We start from the raw sequence: 20,293 nt of genomic DNA, 5'->3' as shown, positions 1-20,293 counted from the left end.
CCCCTGAGCACACTGAAGCCCAGTCTACATGCCCCACTCCCCCTAGATCCCTACAGAAGAGAAGCCCTCACGACTTCTCCTGGTTTCCCTGGATGGAACTAGGACTCACGGGAAATGCCAGCTCCAGGGATGGCTCCAGGGATGGCTCCAGGGACACCTCCGACTCCAGGCCCGAGACCACCGAAGCCAGGAAAGCCCCCAGCACCAACCCCGTAAGTGGGAATGCCTCCAACTCCCACTCCAGCTCTGGCCCCTGCAGAGGGAGGGGAATCAGATGGAAAAGGATCTCAGTGAGAGGAGCTGGGAGGGCCCTGGGGAATGCTGATGGACTGGAAAGAGGGTGCAAGCCTCCCTCAAGTCTGGTCCTTGCAGGACAGGAAACCATAGAATGCCTGGACCCCCACCAGCCTCCTCCAGGAAGCCTTTACTGACACCTTCCCCAGCGCTCCCCCAACCCCTCTCTTCTCTGATGGGATAGGGCTCCTTTGTTTGTTATAGAGAGACTGTGGGCAGGTCCCACTTCCCCAGCCAGGCTTGGGCTCCCGAGAGGGCCCTGGCTGGGGCAGGGAGGGCCAGGAACACCGTCCCCTCTGGGAATACCATACTGGGACTCACCCATCACGCAGCCCCATGGCCTCCTGGTGGGAGACCACTAGGGGAAACATCACTTGGGACCCAATCGGTCCAAGTCCCAGCTCTGCCAGTGACTTGCTGTGTAACCTGGGGCAAGTCACTCCCCTTCTTTGGCCAGAACAAGATGTGGCGGGGTTGTCAGCGCACTCACCGTATTTGGCTGCTTTGGCAGCTGCTTTAGCAGCTGCAGCTGGTGACACAGCCCCTGTAGAGATCAAGGGGGACACAAATGATCAGGAGAGAATAGAGGAGAGATGCTCAATATACTCTCCCTGTCCACTCATCTGTTCAGTCCATCTTTCTATTAAGTCAACCCAATGGAGGTCTGTTCATCAATTCACCCAACTCACACTTCCATTTGTTCATCTGTCTACTTAATCACCCATTTCATCCATCCTCCTACTTACCTACCCCTATGTTTGCCCATTTGTCCGTCTATCCTTAGACTTCTAACTACCCACTCAACCACTTATCTCTCTCTGCATCCATGCACCCATCTTTCCATTCATTTATCCACTCATCTACCCATTCATCTAACTATCTATCCAATCATCCATTTCGCATTTGCCTTCTGCTCACCTGTCTATTATCTATTCATCTGCTCATCCAACCATGTGCTTATCCATCCATCCATCCATCCATCCATCCATCCATCCATCCATCCATCCTAACCACTTATTTAGTCCCTCATCTGCCTTTCCATCTGTCTTTCCATCTACCCATTCATCTCTCCATCCACCATTTTACCCATGTATTTATTTATCCATACATCCATCCATCCTTATATCTGTTCATTCATCCTCTTATCAATCAACTTCTCTACTCATTCACATGGCCATTACCCACATATCCAGTTGTCCATCTGCCCATCTATCCATCTATCCATCCACCCACCCAGTCATCTATCCACCATTAATTGAGCATCTATTTAGCTAAGGGTTGGTAACACAGAGATGAAAAAGACATGGTTCCTTCCCCCAGGAGCAAACTGACAGGCAAAATGTGAATTGGAGAAGATAATTCAAACAGTAACTAGTTAGGAGGTTGTTATAGCCCAAGGGAGAGAAGGTGAGTCATAGCCAGTAGCATAGGAGAAGAGAATAGAAGGGTTAGGTGTTAGGGAGAATCTAAAAGTCTTGGCCAGAGTCTCAATATTTCTCTCTCTCTCTCTCTCTCTCTCTCTCTCTCTCTCTCTCTCTCTCTCACACACACACACACACACACACACACACACACACACACCAGCTCACCTGGTCCACCTATGATGCCTGGGACCCCAACACCTGGGACTCCAACACCTGGGATTCCAACACCTGGGACTCCAACACCTGGAACTCCAACGCCTGGAACTCCAACACCAGGGAGCCCAACACCAGGGACTCCAACTCCCGGAGCACCCGGCACCAAGCCTCCAGCAGCTCCTATGGAAGGGAAGGATTGTTCTCCTGGCCTGGACCCTGTGGGAACCTCAGAGGGACTCCTAGGGCACGGCTCTGGGGCACTGTGGGACTGGCAGGTCCTGAGTACAGCATCCCCAGGTGATCTGGCATTGCCTCTGAATGGGTTCAACTCCTCCGAGAGATGAGGAGGGCTGAGGGAGCCCCGATGGAGCTCTAAGAGCTTGGGTTTATGGGTGGGAAGAACATGGTCTACATCTAAAGTAAGGTCAGAGCTCTCCACTGGACACCCAGGTAGTTGGTGCAGCAGCTGTGGGTTGGCTCTGGGAGGAGAGTGGGAGCCAGATGCTCCTCCACAGGGCACCCACTGCTAGGCCAGTCACTGGAGAACAACAGAGAAGACCAGACAGAGTGGCCGGAATGGTCAAAGGCAAGGAGACATGCACGAGGCATGTTTGGGAAAGTGGAAGGGAGGCTGCCACAGACGCACAAAGGCAAAGCCCATGTAGCCTTAGAGGCCTGGGATCTCCAAGGCCATGCAGAGGCCCGGGCAGGCCCCAAGGGTCTGAGGGCGGCCGGGGCCCTGGGCCTGCCTCCTCTGGGGGCACTCACCATATTTAGCTGCCTTAGCAGCCGCCTTTGCAGCAGCAGCTGGAGTCCCGGCCCCTGGAGAGACAGTCACAGAGTATGAGTTCCTTCCCTGGTGGCCCTCTCGAGGACACCCCCACCCACTGCTGGAACAGACACTACCTGCAATGCCTCCAATCCCAGGAATTGCACCAGCCCCGCCAGGAATGCCAGCACCTCCAACACCAACACCAGGGAGCACTCCCGGTCCTCCAGCACCTGCAGGGTTGCAGACAGTGCAGATGTGGCTCCCAGGGCCCCTCGTGAGGCCAGGATGCTGGCATTTTAACCAGCACAGTCTCCTCCGGGGACGAGGCCCGGGCGTCTCTGGCTGATCCTGCCTGAGAAGGTCCCCACCCCATTGTTCCTTGACTCACCCCCAAAGTGTCCATTTCAACACGCTCATTAAGGGACTTGTATGTTTTCAGACAAATCCCATTCTAATCACTGCCACATACTGAGAAACCACAAGCGGCCGCTCCCCGGGCCAGAGGGGCCCCTGTAGGAATGTTCAAGGCTTCCTCTCCCTGTGTTCCGAAGACTCAGCCAAGTTTGTAATCCAAGCGCCTGGCTGCCTGGCTCTGGCAGCCCCTCGCTGCCCCGCTCTCCTGCTCCCACATTCCACCCTTGGGGGCCTGGAGGGAGGGCCTATGGGGCCTCCTTGGGGTAGGCCTCCAGCTCCGTGCTTCCCTCCACATTCTCGCCCCCTTGGCTGGTGGGCAGATGTCTTCTGTCCCACCATGGCTTCAGGAAGGGCTCGCTGGCACTAGGGATGAAGGCAAGGACTTCAGCCCCAGTGATGACTCTGAATGGGGACTACCTGGGGCAGGGGGTCAGGTGCCGACTCCAATCACCACATGGGCACGGGAAGGCTGTGCCATGTTTGCTAGCCAAGGGATGACGGGATTGAGGAGATAAATTTTTTATAGTACACACTATTAAATTGTTTAAATGCTCATATAGGTTCCACCTAAAATGATCATTGTGACCATCAAAGTATCCATTCCCTCTGCCTGGGCTCCTCCTTCCTGTTTTAACCTCATGGCAAACTCCACCTATATTTTAAGGCTTGAATCAAATGTCATTTTCTCTGAGAAGGCTTCCTGATTTTCTTCCCCAGGTGGAAATAATATCTCCCCTCTTTTCGACAACTACAACAGGGTCTATGGTCTCCAATAGAGCTCTTCTCTGTCCCTGGTCTCTGAAATGGGTGGAGGGAGGGCGGGATGGGTAATTAGGTGAGTGAGTGGATGGATGGATTATAGAGAAAGGGATGAAAGGAAGAGTAAATGCATGGATGGATGGATGGATGGATGGGAGCTGTTGAATAAGTTGGACAAATTGGGGGGTGGGGGTGGGGGAAGGGCTGCCTTGCTTAATTATTTGTGAAGCAGGCTCTCAGTAATAACAGAGATGGAGAGGTTGAGGGGCTGGAGGCTAGCAGGTAGGGACTCCAGAGGTACTCACCATACTTTGCTGCTTTAGCTGCTGCTGCTGCAGCCTGGGGGCCAACCCCTGGGGGAGGGGAAGGGAAGAGATTGCAAACTGTGCTCCTGCCCTCTTCTTCCAGCCCCAAGAGAACCCCACATTCACACATGGGTGTGGGTAGGGGCTTCATGGCCAGCAGAGGCTGATAGAGCCTCACCCAGGATCCTTCTCCAGGCTCAGACTGGGGTTTGGATGTAGGGTGGGCTGGCCTGCTTTCTGGAGAGAACCTGGCCAGCACCAGGGCTCTGGAACAAGGTGATCCAGCAGGGTGAGGCTGTGCTTACCTGTCCCCGTTGGGTACCCAGCCTTGGCCCCGGCGCCAGCCACTCCTCCAGGCCCATAACCTGTGAAACAGAGAGGCTCAGTGGACATCCAGGCAGAGTTCACCACGGCTGCCCCCCTGCCCTGCCCTCAGGGCATGGGCTGCCCAGAGTCTCTACCCTGTCACCCCTAGCCAGAATTAAAACAAATTCAAATATGTGGGGTGTGGTTTCTTCCATTTGACGCACTAGGACACCAAGGCTCAGAGAAGAAGCTGATTCTCCCAGTGCCTGGTGATAAGTGTCAGGGTCAGGATTGATAACCTAGCTGTCTGAGTCCAAGTTCCAGATCCTTCCTTAGGGAATTCCCTTTCCAGGATTCCACCCTACCCCCGTTGTGTGCTCTCCTAGCCTAGGCCTGGGGCTGCAGCTTCCTGGCCGGAACCCTGTATCTGGAGAAAGCCGGAAGTTGACAGTCTAGGAGGGCCTTACTCACCATAGGGCAGTTTCCCAGTGCTGTAGGGCAGTCCATAGCCACCTGAGGAGAGGGCAGGGTAGGCTGAGGCACTGCACCATGGTAGCCCCACGCTTTCCGGGCTCTCACTACCTGGGTGGACTGACCTATTCGCTGAGGCCTGAGACACCCCCACACCTGCCCAGGGGTCATGAGTGACTCACATAGGCTCTCAGGAGAGCAGAGGCCCTGGGTGGAAGAGGGAGAGGGCACTCCTGCCCAGGGCCGGCTGGGGCACCCATCCCCCTACCAATCCAGGCCCTGCCATGGCCCTAGGATCTGAGTATCTTCCTTATTCCCCTCTCCAACAGGAAACATCTCATCTTTCCAATGGACAGTGTTTTCCCGATGAATGGTGCTTCTTACCATCAGTACAAATGGTTCCCATCAGGGCTGTGGGTCTCTGTGCCTGTCCATGTGTGTGCATGTGTGTGCGTGTGTGCATGTGAGTGCATGTGTGCACACGTGAGTGTGTGCATTTGAGTGCACGTGTGTGCATGTGTGCACATGTGTGTGCACGTGTGTGCGTGTGAGTGCAAGTGAGTGTGTGCGCGTGAGTGCATGTGTGTACATGTGTACATGTGTGTACATGTGTGTGCATGTGAGTGAGGCCACCACCTGCAGGGTGGCTTCCCCACTCTTTCCTTTGCTGGCAACCAGAAGTAGGGGTCAATACCCCGTTTCCTGACAACCCCCCCCATCAGAGACACCTGTGGTCAAACAAGTACCCCCAGCAAGCTGGCTTCTCAGCAGCGAGATCCAGCAAGTGGTGTCCCTGGAATCCTCCTTCTGACTTACCTGGCAATTTGGGTGCCTTGATAGGGTACCCCAGTGGAACTCCAGGCTGCTGACCCCCAAAGGGTCCAACTCCTGTGGGAACAAGGAGAGTCAAATCAGGTCCTAGCAACTTGGGCCAGCAGCTCCTGCTAAGCACCCTGCCTCACTCTCCACTTTCTGCTCAGGTAGAAGGAGTCTCCACTGCATCTGCCTAGAGGGCCTTCTTGCTTCACTGTCACCAGTCAGCTGAGCCCTCCTAGCACTGGGCCACTGCCTCTTTGCAGGATTCTCTCTCTTAGGGCATGAGCCGCAGTTGGGCACGCAGTCCTCGCAGCATTTGCATAGACTGGTAGGTTTTAATGGGCGCATGTGGGCTGCTACACATGAAGGGCTGGGACTGGGGAAGTAGGGCTGTGATGGATACCACTTTGTGCTGGAGCCAGTCGAAGACCTGGAGCAGTAGGCATGAGGGAAACTGGACAGGCCTGATGGGATTCTGAATGCCCAGCCCCTTCCAGGGCAAGAGCTCCTGCCTGGCTGGCCACCCTGCTGGCCTGCCCACCCATGAAGGGGTCCCAACATTGCCTCACCTGGGATTCCAGCAAAAGCTCCACCTCCACCTGCAACGACAAGGGGCCATCACTGCAGTCCTGCCACCATGGACGCAGGCACTGAGGCACCAATGGCTGGCACCAGGCAGCACTGAGGGTTTGGCTGGCCAGGGCAGTGGCCAGTTTTGCCCGTACCTCCCAGCTCATGTTGCCCTCACACATATTCAGGAATTTCTGAGAGGTTCGGTGGTCATCTCAGCCAGTTGTACCAAGGCTGGAGTGTAAGAGGCGCCCACCCAGAGCCCACCCTGAGCCCAGGGGCCCCACCCCTACCCCTAACCCCAGGCCAGAGGGGCCTGAAGATTCCCACCATGGGTCCCCAGCCCACCAGCTGCATACCTGGGGCCTTGGGCTTGACTCCTGTTCCAGTGGGAACCCCAGGGAGCACCCCCACACCTGGGAACCGAGCTCCTGAGGGGACAAAGTAGGGGCTGGCAGTGAGGGCCAGAAGGCAGGCCTTACAGGTGCAGCCTGGCACCCGCACCCCACCTCAGGTCACACGCTGACCTCCTTTGCACTGACCATCAGCCACGGACACAGCTCATGTGGGATGGGAGCTGTTTGGTGTGACTTTGCTTCCCTGTCTGACTCAGAAGATCTGAGTTTTAATCCCATTTCCTTGCCACGTGAGCTTGTGCCTCGTTGGCCTTGTCTCTCAGCTGGAGTGAATTTCCACCTGCCCTGCCCACCCTCACCAGAGAAGGCAGACAGTCAAAGTCGGTGTGAAGTGGGAAGCCCGTGCCCTTTCGGGCGCGCGCTTGATGTGCTTTCACAACGGGACACACACAGCCATCTGCTGTGGCCAGGGACCCTGCATTTGCCAGTGTCTGTCACTCCTACATCTCCTGTCTCCCCCGGGGCTGGGCCTCGCAGTCAGAGGGACAGAGGGAGGGACATTGTCAGCAAATGGCACAGAGCAGCCTGAGTCTGGGCTTTTGGGGGAATTCGGGAGGTCACATGTTGGGTGGGGTGGTCAGGGCCTGGCGGGGAGAGGAGGGTGGGAGGGCAGGTCTAAGGGTCTCCTGCAGCGCGGCTGCTCTGGGCAGGCTCCCTGGTGACTCATGGCTTTTGGGAAATAGTTGGCCACACTGGGGACTTGGTGTGTCCTCAGGGGCCCACCGCAGGCTGTGGTGATGATCTGGGTTTGGGCATGGTATTGGGGCATGTGTGGGGTGGGGGTGGGGTGACCTTCATAGGGAAAGATGACAGAGGCCTTGTGTCCTTCAGCCTGAGCCTCAGGGAGGGGAGGGAGGCGGCCAGGGGCTGCTCTCCTTGCTCTAGGGTCCCCTCTCCTCTTTGTCCTTACCTGTGCCTGGGAGCACTCCACCTGGGTAAACACCTGGAAGCCCTACACCTGTGGCCAAAAGAAGGAGGAGCCTTAAGTTGCAGCCTGGCCCCAGTAACCCCTCCCTGACCTTTCCCTCCACTGTTCCAGGGCTCATAAACCAGCCACCCCAGTGCCCGGCCAGGATACATGTCGTGGTGGCCACAGCCCTCCTCCCACGAGTTTCGGAAGTCATCTGCAAACCCTTCTGTGCGTGGATTTATCTTGTCTCCTGGAGCCTGTTTACATGGCCGGCCCAGCCCACCTCTGGGCTAACAGCTTCCAGATGTTCCGTCCCTGCTGTGTGGACTCAGGCAGGCTTTTGTTTAACCTGAAGTCACTTCCTAAGGGCTTGGTGCAGAGGAATGAGCACCAGATGGGGAGTCAGTGCACCTCCGGCCACGCTGGCTCTGCTGTGACCACCCAGGGCCCTCTGCACTGATTCTCCATGCTGAGCCTCAGTATCCCCTTCTGTCACTGAATACCTGCCACACAGCCTGTCTCTGAGGTCTTTTTCAGCTTCAAGATCCCGGAAGAAGGGCCTGGAAGTTAGGCCAGGGTCCCTCTCCCCCGTTTTGAACTCGGCACCACGCTTTGGGCCTGGCTCTCTTCCATGCCCCGCTGTAGCCAGGCCCCGCCCTTCCTGCCCAGTGGGGTGGCGGGATCCTCAGCCCTTCCTTGACTGCACTGTGCAGCCCCAGGGATTCCACACTAACCTGGCACTTTCCCAGGCTTCGCTCCAGCTCCAACTCCAACTCCTGCTCCAGGTACCACGGCACCTGGCATAGAAGGGGCGTATCAGAGTGGATGTCACCCAGGTCTGCAGCCTTCAGTTGGGCAGTTGGGCATCTCAGGGATAGCCACCATACCTGTAGACACTCCTAAACCACCGACACCGCCAAGCCCACCGACACCGCCAAGCCCACCGACACCGCCAAGCCCAGCACCTACAGAGCCAGGAGTAGGAGAAGTGAGGGGTCATGCAAGGAGCAGAGGGAGGCAGGAGGGCTCTGGGTGCACTTGGAGGGCCCAGCGTTGAGGTCTGGTCCTGTACCACCTCACTTGGAGACTTGGGCACAGAGGGTTACCTCCCGAGCCCCAGTATATTGCAGATGAGGATACACTGCCTCCCAGGAAAGGTTCTTTGCGAAGTGGAGAGCCCATGGAGGCCAGAGGGTCATATGGCATGTCCCAAAGAGTCATACTCACCAGCCTTGGCAGCTTTATAGGCTGCAGCAGCGCCAGCTGCTCCGCCAGGCACTGCAGCACCCGGGAAGGCGCCCGCAGGAAAGGTCCCAAGCCCTGCAGAGGGGAGGACAGGACAAGGTCCTGAGTTCACTCAGCCCCTCCCAGGAAGTCTGCAGGACTTCCACGCCAAACAGCAGCCGCTGCTCCCAGGACCCGGTTTGGTGTTAGAGAGCAACATGTGCCAGACAAAACTACAGGGATCTTTTAGGGTCAAACTTCCATACCCCCTCCTCCAGGAAGCCTTCTTGAAGCCCTGCTGAGTTAAGCAACTCCTCTGGGCTCCACTGGCCCCTGCAGCCTCTTCCATCCAGCTCTCAGCATTATGTTATAACAGCACCCAGTACCCAGTGGTGACTGCCTCATGCCCTGGACAGCTTTTGGGGACAGGTGGTCTCAGCATCATACCCATGCCAGTGCCCAGGAGAGGCCTGGCCCATATCCTGGTACTCTGACTGCCTTCCACATCAGGAAGATGCCCTGGGTTTGGCTTAGGTCCCGATAGAGGCATTTTGCTTGGGTGTCAACACTAACCTGCCCCAAGGCCACCTCCTGCAAGCCCTCCAGCACCTGCAGGGAGAAGGAGACACAGACAGGTGAGGAGAGGAGAGACTGGTATGTGGGCATCATCCTTGGGCCCCAGGTAGGAAGGGTCTCATGGAGGGCGGGCAGGAACCAGGCAGTGCTGTGGTCACTGTGTAGCCACTCAGGTCCCTAAGCTGGATTCAAGCGTTTGGTACCTAGGGACTGATTATGATAAAATGGCAGCCACCATTTAGTGACCAGCTGCTATGTGCCATGTCGATGTGATTGCATTGACTCCCCATAACAAGCCTGGCTCAGGCCTTGCTTTCCCTAGAAGTTCTGCCAGATAACGGGGGACCCACCAGGGCTTTCTGTGAGGGCTGGAGCTGTGTAGAGGCTGCCAGCAAGACCTCACCCAAGCTAGGCCCTGCCCTGCTCCCACCCGAGGCCTCTCCTCTGCTTCCTCGCAGGTGTCTCCTGACTCAGCCCATTCCCCCACCCCTGGATCTGGAGACCCTTCTGTCCCCACCATCTGTCCATCTGACCATCCAGTCTGCCTGTAGTCCAGAAGCCTCCTCACTTACAGACGGATGCTAAAATGTTTATGAGAAGTCAAACGGGTCTCTCTGGCTCTCTCCTTTGCACATCTGGGCCCAATCGCAACTTCTCCCCCTCCAGGAGACATTCCATGGCTTTGGCCAGGACGGATGGGCAATCAGGTTGGAGTTCACAAGCGTGCCGGGTTTGTTTCCAATTATGTGAGAATCTTTCCTGCAAGAGCCAGTCCTCGCTGCCAGGGTCCTGAGCCCAGGGGAGTCCTCTCTGGGGAGCCCTGGAGAGTCTACCTGGCTTTCACTGGGTGTGGTCGCCCTGCTCCCTATTCATTTCCTACTTGTGTGAGTTGGTCCTGTCTGAAACTCAGCCAGCCCCTCTGTAAGATGGGTCTCTAACTCTGGCCAGTCGCCCTTCTCCGCAGGCGTGGTATGGGTCAGGCCCGGCCTGGGGCGTGCCTGGGTCACTTCCCGGCACTACAGGCCCTGCCCCACCCCATCTGTCAGGGGCTTCTCTCAAGCCAGGGCTGAGCTTCAACAGGGCAGACGACATATTTGGACCTTTCCTGACCACAGAAGGACTGGGAAAAGATGATGCGGGACCGAACAGAAAGAGAGAAGAGGCTGGGGTGGGTGGGGTGGGGGCAGGCCACCCCTCTGCAGCCATCTGCCCTTTTCCCACACTCCCCCCAGCTGTCTGGTCCCAAGGCTGCCCTCCAGCACGACCAGATCCACTCCTCTTGCTGGACTCCCGTGGACTCACCTGGCCCAAATGCCCCAAGGAGTCCGGCCCCTGGAAAGGAGGAGAGATGGGGTGAGATGCTGACCACAGCTGTGAGCCCAGGGGCCTGGTCAGCCCAACCCTCCCTCTTCCCGGGATCAGAGAGCTCTGCATTCAAGTGCTGCTGTCCCTGCTGACTCTTTGCATGCAGGAGCAAGTCACTTCACCTCTCCGAGACTCAGGTGTTCTACCTACAAAATGGCCATTGTGTCTCTGACCTTCCTGGGACAAGTGAGAGCATGAGCAGAAAGCACCTAGTATGTGCAATATGCCAGGGTGCCCAGTATGTGTGCCTTGCTCCTTCCTGTCCTCTTGCGTGGGCAGCTGGCTTCCAGCTGGTGCTGGGGGTGTGGGTGTTGCTGGCTCCCAGCTGCCTGGTCCCCTACTGAGAGTCCAGGCAGGGCCAGCCTGCCGAGGCCCACATGGAGCAGCTGCCAGGCCACCCACCCTCTACTCGCCAAGGGATTAATTGTTCCTAAGCATAACACACACTGCCTGTGCCCCGTTCCATCTCGCCTGGGCAGGCCCCGACATCCCCATGGCCCGGATGCAGGGAGCTGCCTGGGGGAGGGGGAAGTCTGGGGCTGTGTACAGGCCTTTTGTAGCCCAGAGTCCTAAGGCTGAACGATGACCTCAGGCAGGTCGTGGGATCCAGCCCCTTTTCATCAGAGAACGTTGCTCACCCTTCCAAGAAGGCAGGACGCACGTTCTGGCAGGAATTCCAAGGGCTCCAGCCTTGCAGAACCCCCAGACCCTAGGAACCCCTTTCCAAGCTTCCTGCCCTCCTGCCTCTCTCTGGCCTGGCCTCAGCCCTGGAGTTTCACAACCCAGATGGACTCGCAGGGAAAGGAAATCTGGGTCTTGCAGACTCATCTGCACTTGGATCATCAAACAGTGGGATTTCGTAAGAACTGCTGGATATCCAAACTGTCCTAGCGCCTTGGGCTTCAGAGCCAGGGAGACACAGAGCAGGGTGGGGGTGCCAAGGCCACATGCGGAGCATCTCACGCCGATGGGGTCATAAATCTGGACAGAGACGCCATTTCCGCCACCTGCTTCCTGGTGGGACACGCCCTCCCTCTTTCCTGGGTGGGGTATGTTCTTTGGAGCTAGTGGTGGACCCTGGTGGCAGATCCGGCAAGGCCAGGACAGATCTAGCCACATCTCCTTCCTGGAAAACTCCATGGTCTAGACAGAGCTAGAAGGGGCCTGGGATCAAGAAGTTTGCTCATCTGGGGCCAGGGTCAGGGTCCAACCTGGGATTAAGTGTAGGGCTGGGTCTGGAGTCAGGTTCAGCCTGGGGTCAGGATAGGACTCAGACTGTCATCGAAGTTAAGGATATTGAGAGTCTTGGCCTGGACTTAGAGAGGGCTTGGTCTGGGGCCTGGAGATCATTTGGGTAGAGTCTAGAGCCCACCATCTGTGTCATTCAGTGTTGGTGGCCACTGGAACATGAATACCTACCTTTGCCTCGAGTACTAGGGCTGTTTCTGAGACGGGTGCAGAGGGGAGAGGGCAGCTGGGCACATAGGCGCTGGCAGGGTAGAGGCTGGCCACTCCTCACATAGGGAGATGTCAAGCTGCCTTCAGCCTCCTGTCCCTGGAGCCCTGGGACCTGGCCCCAGCCTGCTCACGCCTGGGGGGCTGGCACTGCCCACCACCTCCTGCCTCCCCTCTCTTGCTCATTGGCTCCCTTGCTAGGTGAACAGCTCTGTTGGCCCTTCCCTCCCCTGCCTTGGCCTGCTCTCAGTGCCCTAAGACCTCAGGTCTTACCTGGCTTGGGCGGTTTGCCTCCAGGACCCAGTGCTGCAGAGGGGAGAGATGGCAGTGAATGAGGAGCCCCAGCTCACCTGTCTTACTATTTATCCCCCCAGGACAAAGCAAGGACATTGTGGGGTCTTACTCTCCAAGTCCTAAACGGGCTGTCAGGGACTGTCCTCTCCTTTGGACAGGGAATTGCCAGGAGCCTAGTGTCTACATGTCCGGTAGGAAGCCCAGCTCCAGCCCTGCTCTGTGGCTTATATTTTCTCAGACTCAGTTTTTCAGCCTCTGAAGGGGATGATGATACCCGCTCAGCAGTATTGCAAGGAGGTTGTGGAGGAACATGAAAGGAGGCAGGGGCCACCAGGGGGAAAGTCTTGGGAGGGGCCCAGAAGGCTAGTGGGTTCCAGTTCTCAGACAAGTCTCTCCCCATTGGCCACTCGGTCTATAAAACAAGGGGAAGGGGGCCCTTGATGCCTCGGCCTTTTGGAGTTCTGAGTTTTGAGGACATGTGTAGGCTCAAGTGACACCAAACTCCATCAATGAGGAACTAAATTTGGTTTCTGAGCTCACCTCCTCCTCCCAGGCCTCCAAGACCAGTCCCTGTGGAGAGAAAGGGGGAGGAGAGGGCGAGGGAGAGAGAAAGAGAGAGAGAGAGAGAGAGAAACATCAGTGCCCCATCAGATCAGCACCCTTGCCAGAAAGCCACCCATCGTCCACCCTTGGTCAAATCCATCACTGTCTGCCTACGTGACCTCTACAAGCCTTAACTTCTGTGAGCCTCAGTTTCCTCCTCTGTCTCATCAGGCCAATAGCCCTGTGCCAGTATGTGCCTGAGAGAGTGCTGGCAGCTGTCCGAATTTCCATGTCAGTTCTGAACACTCAAATACTTTTTAAGTATAGAAAATATTACTTTTGATTTTTCAATATACTTTAAAGCGGTATATTTTTTCTGCCTTTTTTCTAAATTAAAAGAAAATGTGGCCCCCTGATGCCATTGCCCCAATATTCTGCCCATTTTCTTTTGGGGGAGGGCTTCCGGTCTCCACCTGCACATAGTCATTGCTTTGATATTGTTTTTACCTGAACACTTTACCATATTGCACAACAGATAACATTTTCATACTTTTCAGTAATTTTGTAATATGTCAGAATTTGCTGAGTCACACCCTCCAGTCAGGTAGGTTTCTTGTTTTCCATTTTTGCAAACACCACTCCTATGAACCATGTTGCAGATCATTCTTTTGCTCTTCTTTTCAATTATTTCCTTGAAATGGATTTCCACGAGTGGGTTAATCGTTTGAAAGCTGTGAATGGCCGGGACGCGTGAAGGCACCCACTTTCCTATAGCCTCACAAATTTTGTGTTTCATCTTTCAGAAGATTATGCTCTTAAGAGTTGTAAATCACTGTCACATAAACTGCTTTTTTAAGTAGGAGTGACTTGTGGGTCCTCTAATAGGTGTGCCAACGTTCTTCCCTTCTGCAGCGTCAAAAGGTACATCTGTCGTGAGTGCACTCACTGTCTGCCTTCCCTGGGAGTGTGGAAGTTTCATGTGCATTACCTGGGTAATAAATTCCTCCAGGAACTCCTCCAGGAATTCCTCCAGGAACTCCTCCAGGAACGACTCCAGGAATGACTCCAGGAACAGCCCCGGGGACCCCTAGAAGGCAGTGGGTAGAGTCCTCCATTAGTCAGAACTAATAAAAGCATGTAACAATCATGATGATGGCAATGTTTATAATATTGCATGTCCACAAAGCAATTTGTGTCAACCGAGCAATTTATGTTTACAAAACATTTTCTCATTCATTCTCCTCAAAATGGCCCTGTGGGGTGGGGAGGGCAGGGATCACTATCTTCATTTTAACAGATGAGAAATCGGGCTCAGAGAAGTTAGGAGACGTGCCTGAAGCCACGCAGCTGGAAAGAGATGGAGCCTGGATTCAAACCCTCTCCCTGGAGAGGGCCGGGCATGAGGCCGGGTCTGAGCGCCTTTCGCTGGGCAGCCAACTCTCTCTAGCCCTGAGCAGCGTGGGCAGGGACCAGGGTTGTAGGAAGGCAGGCCAGGCTGTGACTGAGCGGTAAGGAAATGTGGTTGCTGCCAGCAAAAATGCAACCATTCCCACACTGATAGGCTGGTGTGAGGTCAGCGTCCTTAGCCACTGGGCAACAGTGGCTGGGTGGGGTTCTGGCTGTCTGACAGAGGGCTGTCTTAGGAGGCGCCGGGCCCCGGAGGGGGACACCATGAATGAGCAAAGTGAATAGTTTCCTAAGGAAAAGCTAATTCACTGGCCAGGCCAGGGGCCGTCTGCCCAGCCAAGATCACGAGTTCAGTCCCCATGGACGACTGAAGCTCTCACTGGGGAAGGCTGTGATGCTGGCCCCCAGACCCAGCCTGAGCATGGTCATGGCAACAGATGACCCTGGTGCAGACCTGGCCCTAATGCTACCACCACACAATGGCCCCAACCTTGACAAGCCACCCTGCCAATGCCCCAGCCCAGGCCCCAGCACCACCTTGCTGAAAAGGGTGTGGTGGGGTTGACAGACCGTGTCGGGTAGCACTGCAGTGTGTCCAAAGACCTCACAGACGGACATCTGGCCTCTGTGGCCTGGCGACGTTGCACAGCTAGACCCCAGAGGCCCGTCAGCCTCAGGCCCAGTCCAGCAGGGTAGGGGATGCCAAGCTGTCATGGCCATCCTGTGCCAATGTCCTGGCGCCACTCCTCCTCCTCCAGGGCCTGTGGCCCCCCGGGAATTGCAGTCCAGGCCTGGAGTGTGCAGGCAATCTGGTTGGAGCCTCAGGGGCTCAAAGCGGTGGCCCCAGGAGGGTGGGCCTGCTGGGAATGAGGACTTCGGCCCTGTCATCCGATGCCAAGCGCACACATGGCCTGCCTCGAGCCTTTGATGCCTTCCCTGGCTCTGGCCTCCAGCTCTAAGCACTGTCTCTTACGTGCCTTTCCGGGTGCACTCCCGACCTTTCTCTGCCCTGGCCTCCTCTCCAGCTCCAGAACAGACTGCAGGAGCAGTGTGGGGAGAGGGCAAGGGGTTCAGGACAGACCCATCTGCCTCTACTCTCAGCTGTGCCACTTCTTATCACCTGTGTGACCTTGGGCAAGTCACTTAACCCTTTTAAGCCTGTTTCCTTTTCAGCAATGTGGGGCTGATAACCGTTGCCTTGCAAAGTTGTTGTGAGTTGTCAAAGGGTTCAAGTAAGAGACCTGCCCTGCCCTGGACCTGGCACACAGTAATTGCTCAGGAAAAAAAAAAAGATGGTGAATGTTTGTCTCTACTTGGCTGCACAGCACATGGCCTGGGGCCAGGTATACAGTGGGTGTTTAATAAATGATGGGTGAATTAGGTGGAGGGGAGGCAAGGATGTTGCCTGTGGGTCTGGGCCCAATCTGCTCTTTATCCCCAACCAGCCAAGGGGTCTCCACCCCTTAGGACTGGCTGAACCCCCACTTCCTTTCCTGGGGTTCTGCTCTTTCACACTCCCTTGTGGCCAGGCCCCTCCCAGGCCTGCCATCTCCTCTTCTGCTTCCTTTCTCCCAGCGCCTGCCCATCCCCCCCTAGCTCTCTCCTCTCCCCATTCTCCACTTCCGTGACTCAAATCCCAACAGTGTGTGCCAAACTCTGTGCTTGAACCATGACAGCCTGAGGAACTATAGATTTTGATCCCCATTTTGCACTAAGGTAATGGAGAAGGCCTGGGGGTGTAAATGATCCCTGCCCTGCCTCCTCTCTTTGAGTGCTGAAGAGGTGAGACTATGATAAGACAGTAGTCAGTCAGTCAAGAGCCTTCGAAAAGGCAGCAGCCACTTCTCAAGCTCCAGTGGTCACCTCTACTCTCTGGTCTAAGCAGTTTCTCCTGCCAGGAATGCCTTCTCCTCTCTCCAAATCCTACCCTTCCACCAAGACTGAGCTCAGATTCTCCCTCTTGCCTGCCCTGAGCCTGTGGTTCTCACTGCTTAGCTGGCCCAAAGCAGTTGGCCTGGAGCACACTTGTCTTGTTTTATGTGGGTTTGGCTTGTTTCACCGGAGAGTACAGGGTGAACTTGTCTCTCGCATCTTAGAATCATGATCCTAGACTCTCAGGGATCATAACAGTCTTCTGGCCTGGGCTGCAACTCTTTCTGCGAACATCCCCCGGTGCTCCTGCTTGCATGCCTCCAGTGACAGGAAAATCACCACCTTCTGATGCTGTCAGCTCTACCTCACAGAGTTCTTCCTCCTATCAAGACATAATCTGCCCCCCCCGCCTCTAATTCTGCCTCTCAGAGGCCCACAGACGGAGGCTCCCCTCTGATCCATGGCTAGACCCTCATACATTTCTTTAGAGGTCTAACTCAAAGGTCACTTCCACTGTGAAGCCTTCCTGCGGCTACTCCAGGCACCCCGTCCCCCAGTCCTGTCTGCTTCCTCCATCAGTTCGTGCTCCTCCCCACTAGACACAACATGGCCTGAGTAGCAGGAGGAAAATTAAACCTTATAAATGTGCAGCAATTACAAGGGTCAATCAGCCAAAGTTAGCAAATTCTGAAGAAGATACATCATTTTAAGAATTCACATTCCCACAGTCGTCTTATTTGATGCATTTTTGGCAGATGTTTTATTGCTAGAGCCTCCCACCAGCCTTAGGAGATAAGTAGGGCAGGGATTTCTCTCCCCGCTTTACAGCCAGGGGAACCAAGAGCCTGGCTTGGGACCCACAGCTGAACCCAGTCACACACAGGGCCTTCTGCCTGGGTCCTGGGCTCCAAGTTCAAAGATCTGGGAGAAGCCTGTTTGGGAGCAAGCAGCGGGCCAGCGGGCCTTGGCAGGGGGCTTTGCCAAGCCCAAGTCCAAAGGGCTGGCCTGGGGAGCAGATAAGACCACATGAAGCTGTTTGTTGTTTGCATGGAGAAAGGCTGCCAAGGGCTTTTCAAAAACAATCTGTCCTCCAGTGAGTGCCTCCATCCCCTCCCTCCCCTGGGCACATTTGCCCTCCTGCCGTGGCCCCAGCAGACCTAGAGAACCAAATCAACCCCTAAACCAAATGTCCTTGGCCCTGGAGGCTCCCTGGAGTCACCTGGGAAGCTTGGACAAAACCTCCATGTCTGGGTTCCTCCACAGGCCAAATAAAGCAGGAATTCTTGGGTGAGACTCCAGCATCAGAATTGTTTAAAGTTCCCTGGGTAACTCCAATATGCAGCCAGGGGTGAAAACCCCTGTTTCAAAACATCTTCAGTTCCGAAATCAGAAAAAACAAACCAACAAACAAGACCCTATAATATTTCTAGGGGATGGGGAGAGAATTATGCCCTATTTAGTTTTTTCCTCTCTTTTTAAATGGCATGGTGGCCTGGGACAGCTGGTCCTCAAAGCTACTTTTGACCCATCCTAACTGGGTCTAGACAACGCTTTCCATCACAGGGTCTTCCTAGGGAGCCCCTTTCTTGGAAGCCCACTGGCAACATGGTTGTTTGGAGCCGGGAACTCGTGGAGGTGACACTCTCTTGGGGTGGGGGGCAGCTGAGCTCCCCTAGGACAGCCAGGCAGGTGGCTCTGTGGTGTGTGTGTGTATGTGTGTGTGTGTGTGCGCGCACACGCGTGCGTGTGTGTCTGCAGCCCCTCCCACTTCCCGACCTCTCAAGACTTTAGTAGGCTCTGGGCACTAACCTGTGAAGACCTCATCAATCCACACACCCCTTATTTGGACCCAAATACTTTACCACCTGGTACAGAGCTGAGATTTATGTTTGCAAAGAAAGAATAAGGCCAGCTGAGCATTTCATGGTGTCACTCAGGGAACAAGGAGAGGGTGCATTCTGCCCTAGGACGTGCCCACCATAGAGGACTCGGCCCCAGGCCTGCGCCTCCCAAAATGTTGCCTGGACCTGGCCCCGACATCCCCCATCCTTTGGTCCAGGGCAAAGAGCTGCCTGGTACTAACCTCCCGGGGCTGCCTTAGCCTGTCTGAGTCTCAGGTTCCCCATTTATAAAGTGAGGATAGTAATTCTCAACTCTCAAGGTTCCTGTGGGGGTGGATTAACTGCCATGCTCTAGGTGGAAGCTCTGGGAAGGCAGATTGTTCAGCGGACACACCTTGTGGTGGGGAGGTTCAGGCAGGTGCAGAGAGGCTGCTCTCAGGCAGGGGGGTGGTGGTCCTCTGGGTTGCCGTGCTGCCCCCACTGGGCCCCACCTGGTGGTGTGCTCATCGTCCCTCAGCTTGTCCAAGCCCAGGAGCTGACCTCTGTGCAGGAAGCCCCTGCTCTCAGCAGTCCTGCCCAGCCAGGCAATCTCACGGAAACAGCTGCTGCTCCTGCCCGGTGCCCTGCTCCAGCCCTCCTGCCTGGCCTGCTCCACCCTGCACACCCCCGCGCCCCTCCCACCCCCCCGTGCTGGCCTCCACCGAAGGTCTGGTTCTCATGACAAGGAGGATTGTCACAGGAATCAGACCCCACCCAGGCCACCCCACAAATGGCTCGTAAGCCTGCACCTCTCTCTTTCCATGGTCAGAGTACCTTCAGGGGCCCCCGGCGGGTCTCCCAAGGGTGTAGCAGGCCCGTGGGGGACTCTTGGGGCCCGTGGAAGGACATATGCCAGATGGTCCAGGACTGCCCCAAGGTCCACTCCGGCCTCTGCCATGGGACACACTTACTCTGCCGGGAGAGGGACACCTTCCCCAGCTTCCCTGTCCTCCCTTGTGTTCCATACTACACACACACATGATTAGACACACAGTGACAATCCACACCCAATGACACACCTGGACGCCAGATCTCCCATGTGTACATGTCTGTCGGGTGGCAGACTTTTGCAGGTGCTAAGAGGCACTTTCACATACCCTAAAACCTACCCCCCAAAACACACAAATACACACACATGCACATACACACATACACATACACCTGTTCAGGGATGACCCTGTGAACAGATATTTATCTCCTCCCAGAAATCTCCTCCACTATTTGGTGACCCATTTGGGCATATACACCATGCACACCTGTGTAACAGCATGCAAAACATGCATTCATGTATGCACGTGCATGCACATTCACACACATACACACACACACACACACACACACACACAGACGCTCACAAGTCCCAGCCCTTCTCACCAGGGACAGACCACAGCAGCAGCTTTCCAACTGGCGACCCCATCATCAGTAACCCCGACTTCCGTCAGAGCAGTGGGAGTGGGGGTCGCAGGGGACGAGGAACCTGCTGCGGTCACACGGCTCACTGTGGCTGGCCTCCAGCCCAGGTCCCCTGCCCACAGGGTATGTGCGCACACTGCTGGGGCCGCAGGTGTGCAAACGACCCCTGGGACCAGCCCGGCCCCAGCATACTCCCAGCACCCCGCGGAGCAGGAGCCCCTCGGCCTTCTCAGGGCAGCAGAACCTGGACATTGCTGAGGCTATCCTGCATGGTGGGGTGTCTGTGTGACAGGTTCCACCTCAGCACAGGCTGGCTCCCGGGAGGGGCAGTTCCGAGGATCCAGTGGCTATGAGGCTCCTGCCTGGGAAGCCCTGGAGGACGCCAGGGGTGAAGGCCTGCTCTCTCATCCATCAGCCCAGACACCTGGCCGGGAGGCCCGAGGGCGACAGGCAGCACCGGGAACAGGGTGAGGCCTACCTCCAGGCTGTGCGGGCTGGACGATGGACAGCAGGAGCAGGAGGACTCCGGGCCGCAGAGCTGCAGCTGTCGGACCCGCCATCTCGGGGAGAAATGCCCCAGCCTGCTCTCCACGCCTCGTTTTATCCCCAAAGCGTAATTGCTGCCTCCTCGGCTGTGAGGGAAGGAGGGAG

The 20,293-nt window shown here is 56.0% G+C and overlaps 1 protein-coding gene across 3 annotated transcripts in view; it reads right to left on the bottom strand.

The window, feature by feature from the left end:
• The window catches only part of ELN (elastin), a 31,268-nt gene extending 10,975 nt beyond the window's left edge, over window positions 1–20,293 (bottom strand). For 2 of the 3 annotated variants that reach the window (XM_033110945.1, XM_033110947.1), the window contains exons 1-21: window positions 20,121–20,293; window positions 14,059–14,157; window positions 13,068–13,097; window positions 12,507–12,539; window positions 10,716–10,745; window positions 9,411–9,446; window positions 8,841–8,933; window positions 8,501–8,578; window positions 8,348–8,410; window positions 7,614–7,661; window positions 6,647–6,718; window positions 6,287–6,316; window positions 5,718–5,789; window positions 4,902–4,943; window positions 4,430–4,489; window positions 4,125–4,172; window positions 2,781–2,876; window positions 2,643–2,696; window positions 1,884–2,054; window positions 785–838; window positions 110–253 (exon numbers count right to left, since the gene is read on the bottom strand). In XM_033110945.1, the coding sequence (XP_032966836.1) occupies window positions 110–253; window positions 785–838; window positions 1,884–2,054; window positions 2,643–2,696; window positions 2,781–2,876; window positions 4,125–4,172; window positions 4,430–4,489; window positions 4,902–4,943; window positions 5,718–5,789; window positions 6,287–6,316; window positions 6,647–6,718; window positions 7,614–7,661; window positions 8,348–8,410; window positions 8,501–8,578; window positions 8,841–8,933; window positions 9,411–9,446; window positions 10,716–10,745; window positions 12,507–12,539; window positions 13,068–13,097; window positions 14,059–14,157; window positions 20,121–20,202 (1,435 nt within the window). In that variant the 5' untranslated portion in view covers window positions 20,203–20,293. The remainder of the gene's footprint in view (window positions 1–109; window positions 254–784; window positions 839–1,883; window positions 2,055–2,642; window positions 2,697–2,780; window positions 2,877–4,124; window positions 4,173–4,429; window positions 4,490–4,901; window positions 4,944–5,717; window positions 5,790–6,286; window positions 6,317–6,646; window positions 6,719–7,613; window positions 7,662–8,347; window positions 8,411–8,500; window positions 8,579–8,840; window positions 8,934–9,410; window positions 9,447–10,715; window positions 10,746–12,506; window positions 12,540–13,067; window positions 13,098–14,058; window positions 14,158–20,120) is intronic. The other variant, XM_033110946.1, reaches the window with a different exon arrangement.

Source organism: Rhinolophus ferrumequinum, chromosome 7 (assembly GCF_004115265.2).
Source record: "Rhinolophus ferrumequinum isolate MPI-CBG mRhiFer1 chromosome 7, mRhiFer1_v1.p, whole genome shotgun sequence".
Taxonomy (NCBI): Eukaryota; Metazoa; Chordata; class Mammalia; order Chiroptera; family Rhinolophidae; genus Rhinolophus; species Rhinolophus ferrumequinum.
The sequence above is the reverse complement of the archived record's forward strand: the minus strand, read 5'-3'. Positions and strand labels throughout refer to the sequence as shown.